Source organism: Hippopotamus amphibius, chromosome 8 (genome assembly GCF_030028045.1).
Source record: "Hippopotamus amphibius kiboko isolate mHipAmp2 chromosome 8, mHipAmp2.hap2, whole genome shotgun sequence".
Classification (NCBI taxonomy): domain Eukaryota; kingdom Metazoa; phylum Chordata; class Mammalia; order Artiodactyla; family Hippopotamidae; genus Hippopotamus; species Hippopotamus amphibius.
Genome location: NC_080193.1, coordinates 363178 through 377533, shown reverse-complemented (window position 1 = coordinate 377533; position 14356 = coordinate 363178). Strand labels below are relative to the sequence as shown.

General features: G+C 65.2%; 1 protein-coding gene across 7 annotated transcripts in view; it reads right to left on the bottom strand.

The window, feature by feature from the left end:
* Positions 1-6350: 6350 nt before the first annotated feature.
* Positions 6351-14356, bottom strand: part of TXNRD2 (thioredoxin reductase 2) — a 29762-nt gene continuing 21756 nt past the window's right edge. For 3 of the 7 annotated variants that reach the window (XM_057744090.1, XM_057744093.1, XM_057744095.1), the window contains exons 12-18: positions 12702-12838; positions 10435-10530; positions 10107-10199; positions 8677-8748; positions 8502-8599; positions 7483-7686; positions 6352-6573 (exon numbers count right to left, since the gene is read on the bottom strand). In XM_057744090.1, coding sequence (XP_057600073.1) covers positions 7563-7686; positions 8502-8599; positions 8677-8748; positions 10107-10199; positions 10435-10530; positions 12702-12838 — 620 coding nt within the window. In that variant the 3' untranslated portion in view covers positions 6352-6573; positions 7483-7562. Of the gene's footprint in view, positions 6574-7482; positions 7687-8501; positions 8600-8676; positions 8749-10106; positions 10200-10434; positions 10531-12701; positions 12839-13992; positions 14184-14356 lie in introns of those variants that run through there. The other 4 variants (XM_057744094.1, XM_057744092.1, XM_057744096.1 and 1 more) reach the window with 4 other exon arrangements.

The following is a 14356-nucleotide window of genomic DNA, read 5'->3' as shown; positions in this document are numbered from 1 at the left end:
CCCTCTTTATCTTTGATTTTCAAGAGTTTGACTATGGTATGCCTGCCTGTTTGTTTGTTTTTATGTTTATGCTGGTTGAGGCTTGTTGAGATTCTCGGACCTATAAGTTGATGCAAAATTCATGAAACGTCAGGTCATCATTTCTTCAACCTTTTTTTCTGCCTCATTCTCTCTCTTTTTTCCCTTTGAAGCACTGTTATATTAGGCTTTCTCTCTCTCTTTCTTTTTCATATTTACTTACTTATTTGGCTGTGCCAGGCCTTAGTTGTGGCACACAGGACCTTCGTTGCTCTGTGCAGGATGTTCATTGTGGCACATGGGATCTTTCAGTTGCGGAAGACACGCAGGATCTAGTTCCCTGACCAGGGATCAGACGCAGGCCCCTTGCATCGAGAGCACGGAGTCTTAATGGCTGGATCACCAGGAAAGAAGTCCCTAGACTTTCTCCTATCGTCTCTCAGGTCCACACTACCTTCTTTGGAGTGGAGAATTCTTTTTTATTGGTCCTCAAGTTCATTGAAGACAAACTCCAAACTGTTCTTAAAATCTGTTAAAGTCCATCCAGTTACATTTTCATTTGTTATATTTCAATTCTAGAATTTCTATTTGGTTCTCTTTGACCGTTTCCATTTCTCTGCTGAAATTCCCTCTGGGCATCCATTATGGCCATTTTTTCCTTTCAGGGCTTAAATATATTTATGAAAGCTGTTTTAAAATTTAATTTCAACATCTGGATCATTTGGGGGCTGGTTTCTATGAACTGCTTTTCCTTTTGGCGAGGAATCAATTTCCATGTTCCTCACACATCTAGTCATTTTTGTTTGCGTTCTGGACACTGATGGCATTTTCTAGAGGCTTTGGGGTCTGTTATCTTCTGAAGTGTGTTGGCCTTTGTTTCAGCAGGCCTTCCACTTTGAACTTTTGGAGGCGTGGTTTAGTGTTGTTGAGGGCAGATCTGTTGCAGTTTTGCCTTCATTCCTACACAAACCCGTTCGTCTTGGAGCCTAGTGTTTTCTCCTAAGGTGTGGTTGCTGTGGCTTCAGGGGAAGGCCCCAGGGTTTGCACAGCCCCACGACCTGGAAGGACGTGAGGTTCCAACCCTGTCACCCTGTGGCAGATGCTCCCTGAAGTCTCTGCACCCTCCTCCACGCGTCTCGCTCCCACACGGCAGTTCAGCCCCCAACCAAGGATCTGACGTGAGTTTATATGCGGGTTTTCAGGGATTGTCTCCCTCATTTCCAGATGCTCTGGCTGATCCCAGCTGTTCTCTCGCACCTCAAGTCAACAAGACTACAGCTTCCAGCTCACATTCTGGTCACCCGTGCCCTGCCCTAGGGAGGGCCCTCAGGGGAAGAGCGGTGTAAGCGTGGATCTCACCCGGTGCGTCTTTTTCCAACGGCTGGCTTCCCTATAGTTTCTTACTGCTTTTGGTTGATCTCCAGTGCCTTCAGACAGTATCTTTTCAATTTTGTGTGGAATTGATCACTTGCCTCTGTGAAAAAGTTAGCTTTATACAAGCTGCTCAGACACCACCCAGACCAGCCCCCCTGCTCCCTGTAGGTCCGTCTCACAAGCACAGTCCAGCTATGCCTGTCTGTGGGTTAGGACACACGACGCCTAGCGGATCGCTCAGAGCAGACGTGGCCTCCTGCTCCCCTGTGTGGGAGGAGGGGGAAAGCTGCAGGAAGTCAGGTCAGCTCTGAACGGCAGCCTCTCCACGGACACAAGCGTGGAAAGCAGGCTCCTCGGACCTGTCAGGATGGAAAGCACAACAGAAAGGCTTCACGCCCAGGTGCATCCGCAGCTGTGCCTGGAGGCACCGCGCTGGGGACAGACACGAGGAAGGGAGCCTCCTTTAGGGCAGGACAGAAACACCGCTCCAGGAAGGCTTCCTGGAGGGAGGGCCCTGCACGGGTCACAGCCAAGGAGAGGGGCTGGCCAGGCGGAAGGTGGGGGCACAGCCTGCACAGGCTAAGGGCCAGGTGTGTGCCGTGGGGGGAGTGACCCCACTTCCTCCCCGCGGCAGTGTGGGTGGGGAGGGCGTCCCGGTGCAGCTCCTCGCCCTGTGCGCCCAGGCACCGGGAGCTGACAGGCACGCACCTTTGGGAGGAGGCAGGCGCTGGGCGGGCCCCTGACCTGCGGAGATTCGGCTGACGTGAACAACACTCTGCTTGTACAACGTCTCCCCTTTGAAAACCAGATACTCCCTGAGCTTTGGAAACCCAACCGCTGGCTGGGCATTCGGAGGGTATTATTATAATCGCCCCCCCCATTCCAGTCCCCGGGGCGGGACAATGCGCCTTTGAGGTGGCGGGGGCTCCGCTGTGTCCGCCCTCGCCCTCAGGCAGGGGCCTGGCAGCAGCTTTGTGCCCCCCGGGGCCCCCGGGGGTCTGGGCGTCTGTCTTCTTGCTTGTCAGGTGGGGGCCCGGGGACGACACGTCTGGACGTTGCTTCGGTTGCCCCCCCATTCTGTGCCACATCTCGACCCCGGGAGCTCAGGATGCATGTACATCCGCTTTGGGGGAACTTACGGTATGAAAACTCTTCAGAGACACTAAGACCACCAGGGGCGGTTGGCCAGTCTCACCAACGCGGGCTGCACGTGTCGCTAATGTAATTATGAAAAGCGGCCCTTGGGGGGGGCCGTGCCCAGTGCCTGGAGCCCTGGCTGGGCCAGTGGCTGGTGGCCAGGGTGGGGAGCCTGGCCCCATGGGCTCCTGACCCCCAGCTGCTACGTAGCGAGACCACAGTGCCTTCTGTTCATGGTCCTGCTTCATTCCCAAGCTTTTGGTGTTACTTCATCACCAGTTTTATGCCATAAAGATCCCAATTTTATTAGCAACCTCCCCCCCGCCAAAAAAAACCCCAAACCTAATTTCGTGGAACTGCAAGGCTGGATCACTGTCCCATGAGACCCTAGAGGCCAGAGCCTCAAGGCTTGAGCTGGGCCTGCACCCCTACTGTCCTAGAGGGTAGCCCTGGGGCGAGGCTAGGGCAGGGCCAGCCAGGCAGCGAGGGCTCCGCGGTTCCTGAGCTCATCTGTGTTTGTCAGGATGGGGTCTTCACCCTGCGGGTGCCCTGTCTCCAGTGGCGATCAGCTCCAAACAGGCCTGCGGAGGGAGGGGGTCCTCCTGCTGCCTGCTTGGATGGTGCTGGGGTGGCTGCTGGGACCCTGGCTTGGGTTTCAGGATTATGGACACCGGAGCAGCATAAGCCCCATCGGGCTGGGATTAGGCGGTTTGGCTCAAAGGTGCTCCTCTCTGGCCCTGGGGAGGCATTGGTGCTTGGCTGGGGCCCAGGACGTGCAGGGCTCCTGGAGCCCTCGGGGCAGGCCCAGAAACCCGAGAGCTCTCCAGGAGCTGGGCTGCAGGGAGGCCAGCCGATGGGGAGAGCAGGCGGGGAGAGAAAGGCTCTGCAGGGCAGCACTCCATGCTGTGCTCCCCCAGAGTCAGACCCAGACCTGAAGGTGGTGGCCCACCGGTCCTGAGGCCGAGCTCTGCAGACCACGAAGCAGCACCTGTGAAACAGCCTCCTCCCTCCCAGCGCTGCCCGAAAGATCCAGCATGTCAGCGGGAGGGGCTACGGCCTCCTGCTGGTCCCTGGCTACTCAGGGTGGGCAGCACAGCCACGGTCCCCGGGCCCCATGGCAGCAGCCCGAGGCGGGTGTCATCCGTGGCCATTGATATCGGGCGATGCTTCTGACGGAGGCGCTGCCCAACTGGGCTGGGCCAGCGGACGACCTGCCACGGGACCTTGGCGCTACAGCAGGAACAGGGCAGGGGGACACTTGTGGGGCTGTCCGTGCCATGGCCGCCCAGGCACCCGCTGGTCTTGCTCACCTGGGAGGCGGGGGCACCTCCCATCCTGTTTCTGGCAGTGACTGGCCCACAGCTTCCCCCACGTGCACCCTGACCAGGACCCAAGGGTGGCCCGAGCGGACCCCGTGGGCGCGGACCAGGGAGGAGGTGGGAGGTGGAGGTCAGGGCAGGCTTGGTCAAGCTGGGCAGGAAGAGGCCTTTGCCCGGGCGAGGGCACCCCGGGGCCCCGGGTTCCCAGAGGGGTTCAGGGACAAGTTGGGGCTCCTGGTGGCCTGGCCTGGACCCGGCCGGCACGGAGGAGCCTCTCACAGTGGACTCTAAGAACCAGATGCTTCTGTGAGTGATATGAGTACGGGGTGTGGGGCCGGGCGGGGGGGCCCTGACTGGGGTGGGCTGGGCGCCCGGAGCCTGAGAGGGTCTGCAGGACTCAGTCACGCGGCTGGCGGCCCTGGCCTCTGGACAAGCCCGCTGCCCAGCCAACTCAGCGTCCTCCCGCAGGGACAGGGCCACCTGTGCAGCGGCAGCTCCTGGAAGCTCTGAGTTGGGCGGTGAGCGGTGGGTGAGGGTCTCGGCCGAGCGCTGGGCCTGCTTCACGCCGGGGCACCAGCCACGTCTCTGAGCTGCTGCCTGGCGTGTGGCCACAGCACAGGTGCCCCGAGCCGCGGGCACTGCCTGACACCGGCTGTTTCTCACAGGGCAGCTCTGCCTGGAGGCCCCGGCGGTCACCTCCTGGGCCAGGCCTGCAGCCACGTGAAACTACGGCTGCAGCACACGTGGGGTGGGTGTTCCCTGCTACCCACTCAGCAGTGCTGGGGGTCCCCACATGGCTGTGGGATGCTGGGGGGCCCCGCCGCCTGCGAAGGGGGTGCAGTCCTCAGCCCAGCCCTCCAGGCCTGCTCACACTCCTGTGTCTTCGCGGGAGCCGGGACCCTGGGGACAGCACCTCATGGGGCTGGGGGAGGATGTGGGTAATGGGGGAGGATGCGGGTAATGGCGGAGGGCTTCCGGGCGGAGGGCGAGGCACGGGTGGGGGGGGGGTTGGGCCGGCCCCAGAGGCAGCTCCCCCCACTGCACTGCACAGCCCGCAGCCACAAGCAGATGAGTGCAGGACGTCAAGGGGGTAATTGTAGGTTACACAGAACAATCCAAAGAATTAAAGTCGTATTTCCATTGCACCATAAAAACATGCCAAGGCGTAGGAGGCGGCCCTGAGCCCAGGTGGAGAGCACCTGGCCCGCGGGGCTCTGGCCCCTCCCTACACTCCCTGGGCGGGGGACGGAGCCGGGCTGGGCCCAGAGAGGAGCCTGGGGCGATGCAGTGAGCGGCCCTGCAGCCAGGCGGGCCCAAGGAACCGGCAGGACAGAGCCCCTCGCAGCCCAGCTCAGGCCTGATCCCCAAGAGCACGCGGGGCCTCCCCACGTGCGGGCCGGGGTAGGGTGGGGGGGGCTGTGCGCGCGCGCGTGTGGCGGGCAGGCATCGGCGAGGGAAGTCGGGGTCCGCACTCCCCGCCCTGCTAGGGCACCCGGGGCAGGGCCGTGCGGCGCCTCGTCCTGTGTGGCGCCCGCTGCGTGTGAGTGGGGACAGGCATCCCCCCCCCCCCCGGCGACGGCGGGTGGGGGCGGGGGGAGCCCCGTGCGGGGGAGGGGCCTGCACACGCGGCACCGTCGGGGGCTTTGCGCTCCCCTCAGGGGCCGCACCGGCCGCGTGAACCGGCCGGAGAGAGGCTGCCGCAGGCACAGCTGCCTCGAGGCTGCCCTGGGAAAGCGGCTGCGCGGGCTCCGCGTCTGACGGCGTCTCCGGGCGTCCCAAGAAGCCGTGAGGCCACCCCGCCGTCCCAGCACCCGGGGCCCCGCCCACCGCGGTCAGCTGGCCCCGCCCCCAGGCCGGGAGGCCCCGCCCCGCACGGAGCGCGCTCACGGGACACGGCTGAGCGCCCGCGTGTGCCGCGAGGCCCGGCCCCGCCCGGCACTTGGCGTCTCAATGGGGCGTCTGAGGGCCGCTGCGCACGCCTCGCGCGGGCGGCGTCGGAGGCTCCCGCGGCCCATCAAGCTGCAGAGACATTCCTTTGTTGGCTGACAAGCGGGGTCCCACCCAGGGCTGCCGGGCGGCAGACGAGGTGGTGTTTTCTTAGGGAGAACACGAGATCGGCCGCGCTAAAGCCCCGGCACCGTGCCGGCCCGCCCGCGGCTGCCGGCCGGTGACTGACAGGCGCTGAGGCCGCCCCCCCGGGGCCTCCGCATGCGGATTAGCGGGAGCCCGGCCGACGGGCGGGACGGGGCCCCGGGCACGCTCGGGGGACGGGGCCTCAGCGCCGTCCAACTCACGTCACCAGCCGCGCCGCTGGCAGGCGGCTCTGGAGAAGCCTGGGTCCCCGGAGGGCCCGCGGGGCGGCCCTGCCCCCTGCGCCGGGAGCACGGGCGGGGGCCTCGGGGCGGGGCTGCTGGGGGACCCCCCACGCTGACCCCGGCACGGCACGACCGGGAAGGGGTTCCCCATGGCAGGGGGTGACGGGCGCGTGGAGGACATCACGGGCACGGCACGCATCTGGAAAGCACCCTCTTTATTTGTGCCCCGGAAACGCCAGGGGGCTCGGACGTGGGCAGCCCGCGGGGGGGTTTCTGCACAGGTCGTCATCTCTGGCACGGGCGGGGGTGCGAGGTGCAGGCCTGGGCCATCCCTGCAGGGCGCGCGGCGGTCCGTGCAGACGCACCGGGCAGGGGCGAGGCTCGCCCGGGCTCAGCCTCCAGCATCCTGCCTGCCGAGGACGGAGGTCAGCGTGGGGGTGGCGCCGTGTCCCCACACCCACCCTTGCGCAGGGACCCCGGCGGGGGGAGTAGATGAGAAACCAGCCGAGGGGCAGCCCTGGCCCCCCAGCCGTGTGTCACTGTTAGAAACACCCTGAGATGATGAAGCCCCTCAGAGGCAGCCGTGGCCGGGGGCCGTGGAGGGCCCCCTGCCCTGGGCACCCCAGCAGAGGCCCTGGGCCCGGCCCGCTGACCATCGGCTGCGGCTCGGTCCCCCACACCCGCCTGTGGGCGTCTCGTGGGCGCTCACTGCTCTGTCCACAGCCCCCTGGGGCCCTCGGGACCCCAACCCAGGAGGGGCTGACGGCCAGGGCATGCCCCTCAGGCTCACAGGCCGGAAGGCGCCAACCACACGCATCCCGTTGGCTGGGGTCAGGCAGGGATTCACGTTTTCCTCCCAGATGAGGCTCAGGGCGAGCGTCACACCCTGGGGCTTCCAGCCGCCCACTCAGCCTGGCTTTGCAAAGTCTAAGGGAACCAGACCGCGGGCGGCTCCGAGCAGAGACTGTATCTCTACCTTCTGGGCAAGAGAGAAAAGAGCTGGGCTGCTCTGAGTGGGGCAGGCAGGAGGGAGGCCCGCTGAGCTTTCCCTGCCCCACGTCCCCAAACCCCCACCCCCAGCACAGGCGCTGCTTCTGCGCGTGGAGAGCAGCGACAGCCCGGCGGGGTCTGGAGTGCCCTGTGGGGGTGGGGCCCTGGGTGGACGCCCTTCCCAGCGTTTCTGTGGTCGCTGTGGCCTGGGTACAGGGCCCACCTGCCTGAGGTACCTGCACGCCACATGCAGCCCCTCCAGCACCTGGAGAGGGGCTCACGGCGGCACCCTACCGCCATTAAACTTAGGACCTGCCCTGCACGCGTACCTGGATCTGAGCGCCGCTGAGCCTGGCCCTGGGGCAGCAGGTGTGCCGCGCGCCCCGTGTCTAGGGATGGCCGCTTAACCTCAGCAGCCGGTCACGGTGGGGTCCAGGCCCGAGCGCTTGGAGATGCGCAGCTTGGCCACCTCCTCGGCACAGGTGGGGTGGATGCCCACCGTCCGCGTCACCTGCTGGTAGGAGGCCCCACACCTGCACACCAGGGACAGGGGATTCGGGCTATGGGTCAGCGCAGGAGGCACGTCTGCGTCCCCCCGTCCTCGGGGGACGGCACACGGCGGGGGGGGGGAGTCACGGTCTCCTCACCTTCCCCTGCCCGGGCCCCCACCCTCTCTCCTCCAGCCGGCAGCCAGAAACACCTGCCAGCACCTACGCTGGCCCTGCCCCACCTGCCTCAGAGCAAACACCCGAGCCTGCAGCAGCCAGGCAGCCCCACCTCGGGCCCACCTCCCACCTGCCCACCTGCTGCCCCTGGCCCACCAGGCACAGGCCCTCCCGCCCTCCTCTGTGAGTTCAGCCCCTCCCTCTGCTTCACCGCAGCCCTCCTGCCCCTGACAGCCCCTGGCCAGCTGCCCGGCCTCTTCACTCCCGGAAACCCACCCCACGAGAGCTTCCACAGCACGGGCCCCGGGAGCCCCGCCATGCACAGCCTGAGGCCGGGACGTGTGCCCACCAGGCGGCCCTCCCCACGCCGGATGCCGAGACCCCGCTCCTGACCACCTGGGTGCTCAGCCCCTGACCCTCATTCTGAGCGGAGGAGACCCACGGTGACCCCGAAGGGCTGGCTAGGGACACGAGCCTGTCCCCCCCATACCCGTGGCCTGGCCAGAGATGGAAACGGCCGCCTCTCGGGTGACTGGACCTGCCCCATTGGGCAGACGCTCCCTGAAAACGCAACCACCACACGTAAGCAACTGTGCCGTGGCAGACCTGTGACAGCGGTGCCACTGACTTTCAGGGACACTGGCCCGAGTGTCACGTGAGGGCTGACGTTCCTGGGGACTTACTTGATCCCCAGAGCAAATCCCTGAGTAACTTCGCCCGCATTGGGGCCGAGGAAGTGCAGGCCCAGCACCCGCTGTGGGGGTTCCCGCAGACACACCATCTGAAAGGCACACGGTCAGCAGGGGCGCGTGTGGCCGTGGGGCTCCCGTGCGCGGCCAGGCCCACCGAGACGCTCACCTTTATGTAACACTGGGACGCGTCCCGTTCAGGCACGGTGAACTCCAGCGGTTTATAATAGGCGTGGTACACCTGGGAGACAAGACACCGGTTCCTGGGTCAGGGGCCGCGGCAAACCGAGCCCCGGGGACAGTTTACAGCTCGACGGGCTGTGGGCACTGGGCGGGGCGGGGGGCCAGAACCACCTGGTCAGCCCGGCCCGTGGGCTGCCGTCTGGGGTGAGGACAAGGCTCAGCTGCCTCGGAGGCGCCCCTCCCCCGGGCACAGCGGCCTGTGGACAGACCCTCTCCCGCCAGGCCCCAAATCCCCGTGAACCACAGCAGCGGAGCGGGTGCCAGGCTGGCCACCCTCGGACTCGCCCCAGAGCGCGAGGCTCAGCGCAGGCACGGGCGCCGCCCCGGAGCGCAGCCCCGGTACCCGCTGCAGAGAGCCGACGGCGCCGGCAGGCAAAGGAAGGGGGCGCGGCCGCCCGCCTGGCCTCCCCCGGGCACCCTGGTGCTCTCCAGGCCCTCACTCGAGCCAGGAGGCAGGGCAGGCGTGGCCCCCACCGGAGCTGCCGGACAAAGGCTTTCAGCGCCCGAGAAGGGCCGACAGCGTGTTCGGGGCTGCGGCCCAGTAAAAAATGAGCAGCGTCCTCACATGTGCTGCACAGCCATTATTAATTAATGCAGCTTCAGAGAATATTGTTCTAACGAAGGCAGAATTGGAATGAAAACAAACAAAGGGCATTTGGCCATTCAACATTGTGAAACATAAAACATCATGGAATGCCACGGACGCATGTCCCAGGGCACTTGCGATGAATCAAACAAAAATAGCAAATAAAGTGCCGTGGACGGAGGGGTGCGGGGCGAAGGGGCACGGGGCAGGCGCGGGAGCCCAGGGGCTCACTTCCCGGGCACTCCGTCTCCCGGCCCGCCCGCCAGCTGCCGCAGCAGCCACAGCCCCCCGGCCCGCCTGGGGCGCGCGCTGCGGCCAAAGCAGACCCCAGAGGCACCCCGTCCACAGGGATGCTGAGCCCCCTCCTCCAGGGGGGACGTCCGGGTCTGGGCCGTCAGAGGCCGCGGGGACCCGACGCGCAGGGGAAGCACGGGGCCAGGCGGGGCAGGAGGGCAGGGGTGGAGGCAGGTAGAGGGCAGAGGGCGGGTGGAGGTCGGAGCGCAGGAGGAGCCTGCTGGTTGAGGCAGACACGCACCCCACTGAGGTGGGCTGCCGCCGAGAGGCCCCTCGGTCCCACCTGCCCGCCCACAGTCCGGCCATCACAGCCACCGCTCCCGGCCCCACGCCCCGCCCTGCCAAGCTGCAGGCCCCGGGAAGCAGGGGGCCAACACTCCTGCTCGCCCGCAGGCCTCTGTTGGGGGGAGGCCACGACCGGGCTGGGGGGCCACGTGGGCCTGCGTCCTGGCCGCCCCTCCGGGGCCCTGACTCACCTCCACACGCCCCTCTCCATGGCGAGCCACGGCCTCCTCCTCTGACAGCCCCACACAGCCGTACTCCAGGGGCGTGAAGACTGTCGTGGGGACCTGGAGGGCGGGCCCGGGTCAGGCACGCCCCCGGGGCCCCAGAGTGAAGACCCCACTGGGGGACACCGAAAGCAGTAGCTGCAGGCCAGTCCCCGGGAGGGCGACCCCCTCGCTTGCTCCCAGGCTGCACCTCACACACAGGCACGCACACGCTCACACAGACGCACGTGGACCCCCGGAACGCGCTGCGGTTCCCGCAGGCTGGACCTGTCGTCTGAAGAGCGGGAGCACTCACGCTGTCGTAGTCCATCAGGTCTGACGTCTGACCGCAAAGCCGCTGGGCTAGGAGCCTCCCGGCCATGATGGCCGTGGGCGTCAGCTCTGGCCGCCCCTGCGAGGTGGGAGCACGGGGTTACTTCGGCTCGGCCCCCAGTGGGGAAACCAGCTTCCCAGCAGGTCACGTCCCTCCCAGAAGCCCCCAGACGCAGTTTCCCTCTGTTATTCCCGTGTGCTCCCCTCTGTCCTGCTCTGGGGAGACACCTGTGGTCACGGTCCCTTCCCTGGAAAAGGGGCGAGCTGCTAATGAGCCCGGCCACGCGGCCCATACCCACGTGCGGCTTCTCCCAAGACCCCTTCACGTCGGTGACCCTGGAGAGCTGCCCCCGTGACAAATCTCAAAAGGGACCCCGCCACCATCGCCAGTTCACATCCACCGGGACGCAGGCTCCGACGGGCTTGGGAGCACCCGTGGGCTCTGACACGCAGCGGGTCCAGCACGTCAAGCCCATTACGGAGCCCCGTTCAGACGCGGCCCCATGGAGGCCTCTGCCCCAGGGTGTGTCCTGCTGGGGAGCAGGGGTGGCACAGCCCCCTTGTCCCCGCACGCGACGGCCTGGGACCGGCTGCCAATCACCCCTGCAGCAGCAGGAAATGCAGATGTTGTTTGACATTCCAGAAATGAATGGAGATCGGCGGCGATAAAGCCGAGCAGGCAGGCCGTGCATTCCACCAGCCTGACTAATCAGACACGGCCCACATGGCACACAGTCTCCCCAAGCCACGGCCGCCCCTCGCCGGCTCCCTGGGGGTTCACGCTTCTGGCTGCTCAGAGTGACTTTTAACAGTGAGTGTTTTCATACACGACCCTGCCCGGCTAAGGGGCCAGGTCCCCGGGGCAGCGGTCACGTGTGAAGCCTCGTCCACACCCATGGGCCGAGTAGGTGGCCAGACGACATGGCGGGAGGAGCGGCCGGCACTCTGGTGCACCCAGCGAGCGGTCCCCGGGGTCGCAACACAGAGGTGTGCGTTCCACACAGCATCTCATGAGCCTGGGTTCACGGGGCAGCTGTCTGAGCACGGGCCACGGTGGGGGCGACCCCGCTGGTACGATGGGGACACGGGCCAGGCTGCCCCGCGGCACAGACTGTCTGCAGGACAGAGGAGCAGGCTGGCCCTGCAGGAACGCAGGGAGGCCCTGCCACGCGTGGCTCCCACCCCCGCCATCGCCACGTGTGTGCCATGCTCTCTGCAAGCCCCCCGCCCATCACCAGCCACGGCAGGTCCTGCCGCACTGGTGACAACTGCCAGCTTTCTGACCCCACACCGAGCACCTCCTGACACCTGAAATAGCTCACTTGTCACCTGTGACCCCTACATCACCTCCACGAGGACTGAGACTTTTGTCTATTCCTGCAGTGACCCCCAAACCCAGAAAAGTGCCCAGTGCTCAATGCCTGAAGAACGAACGTACATTAACACCATGGCGGGTTTAACAGGACCCCCAAACTCACGTTCCCCTGAACCTCAGACTCTGCCCTTCCTGGGAGGTCAGGGTCTCTGCAGGTGTCATTAAGGTGAGGACTGACGTGAGGTCAGCCTGGATTCGGGCGGGCCCAAAATCCAGGGACAGGCAGGCCCCAGAGGAGATGCCCGTGAAGACGCCTGGGGCCTCAGAAGCTGCATGAGGAGAGGAGGGTCCTCCCCAGAGAAGGGGGCGCAGCCCCGACGCCCTGACCTCAGATTCAGGCCTCCAGAGCGTGAGGGGACAGCTCTGCGGTTCTGAGCCCACCCCCCACCCCGGTTCACAGTGCTCTGTGGCAGCACCGCCGAGAGGCCTGCTGGGTCTGGGGGCCGGGCCTGTAATCGGGACCCCCGCCCCGGACATGCTGCACACGTGCAGGGCAGGCCGATGGGTCCTGAGGCTCTGGGCCCAGGGCCGAGCAGCCCCCGGCCTTGCGGGGCCCCTGCCCGATGCCTCCCAAGCCGGGGCTCACGGGGGTACCGACCACCCCAGATCAGAAGTAAACGAGGCAAGGAGGTTGAGGCCGTGCCACGCTACGTGAACACACGACTGCTCCCCAGAGCTGACCCGCGAGGAGGGTCACGGCAGGATCTGCAGACGGTGCCCGCCTGCCCGCCATCCACAGAGGGGAAGGGCGTGGAGGTGGGCGTGAGGCCAAGTTCTCCGGGGGCTCAGCCCAGAGCCCGTGTGAGCCACAGGGTGGGGGGGACGGGGAGGACGGGGGCACGGGGTGAGGGAGTGGCCGTGGGCGCAGGCCATACCTCTGCCACGTCTCCGATGGCGTAGATGTGGGGGACGGAGGTGGCTTCCTGGGCGTCAACCAGGATCTTCTGAGAGCTGGGGTTGGTACGCACACCAGCCTTCTCCAAGTTCAGACTTCTGGTTGCTGGAACTCGGCCTGAAGGACGCAAACAGCAAGGCTGGGAGGTCTTCATTAGCAGTTTTGACTGAGATCCCTGGCTTTGTTTAAAACCCTTCTCAGAACATCCACTTAGAATTGGTAAAACAGCAAGCACCAACAGCACCAAGGGCCTCCAATGCCTGCTCACGTATGTCTGTGTGTATACGCACACGTGTGTACACACGCACACGTGTGTACACACGCACACACACTCTCACCCGCACAGCGGCTCAATGAAAGGATGGAGCAGGAATGGGGAGGAAATGAGGTGCACAGAGAGTCAGCAACAAGATCCCCTAAACACATCCTATGATGCAATTCTGGCTTTTTAAATCATACACAGTTAATACACACAGACATCCAAAATATAAAAGTAAAGGAAACGTGGAAAAAATCCGTATAACCCGTAAACAACCTGGAACAAGGGGGCCTGTTGTAGCAGGACACGTGAGAGACCGGGGACCCGCATCAGAACTGCACCTCTGAGGGTCGCGTCCCAACAAGGAAAGGTGCTAACGGGGCCTCCGCGTCAGTCAGAGAACGGTTCAAACCCCATCACGTCAACTTTGAATTGGAAACTCATGATTTTTAGAAAACACAAGTTCCTGACTCTGACCACAGAAACGGTGTCGAAGCAGCCGCGACCAAGGACGATATGCCCCCAGCCCCACACTGTGGTCCCGAAGCCCCTCCCCACTGAATGGGCCAGGCTCCGAGGGGCCAGGGACCCCAGGCCACGCGGCGGAGCGACAGACGTGAAGAATCAGCATGGCCACAGGCTCAGCCTGACAGGACCACGCGGCCTCTGAAGGTGTCGGTCGGAGGGGACGAATGGGAACACAGGGCCCAGGCCTCACAGACCCTGGGGCCGTCCCCTGCGTGCACTTCCCGGAGGGGGGGCCTCCCCAGGCTGGGGCGGGGCAGGACGGCGCTCCACGCGGGTTCACCTCTCTCTGCCACCAGCTGCGTGTGCAGGCCACGCTGTGGCCTCGTGTCCCCGTGTCTGGCAGCGGACGTCTCCCCGGGGCCCATGGAGGGCGAGCCCACCCAGAGGCAGACACGGCGCACGGCCTCGCCCCGCTCCCCGGGCGGCCCCAGCCCCAAGACCTCCAGAGCCCGTGCTGCACAGCCACCGTCCTGGGGGCAGTCACCTCTCGAACCCCGCTCTGGGGGCGGGCGGCTCCGTGGGCAGCCCTGGCCCCGTCACGGCTGAGCTGCTCACAGCCCTCTCTCCCCGTCCCAGGGCGATCCTGGTGCCCACAGCTTGCAGGGCTCGGGCCCTGGAGGTCGGGTGGCGGCTGGTGGAGCCCGGGAGGGGAGCCTTACGTCTCCAGCTGCTCTCCTGGTGGGAAGTCAAAACACAGGCTCAGCTAAGCCAGCTTCTCGAGCCGACAGCTCCGGCCTCTGCACGTGGTGCCCCAGGGGTCGGGGGCCAAGGGCTGGCGCCCTTCACCGTCAGGCCAGATGCAGGCACCGCGGGTTGGGAGGGCCCTGCCTCCTGACGGCACTGATGCT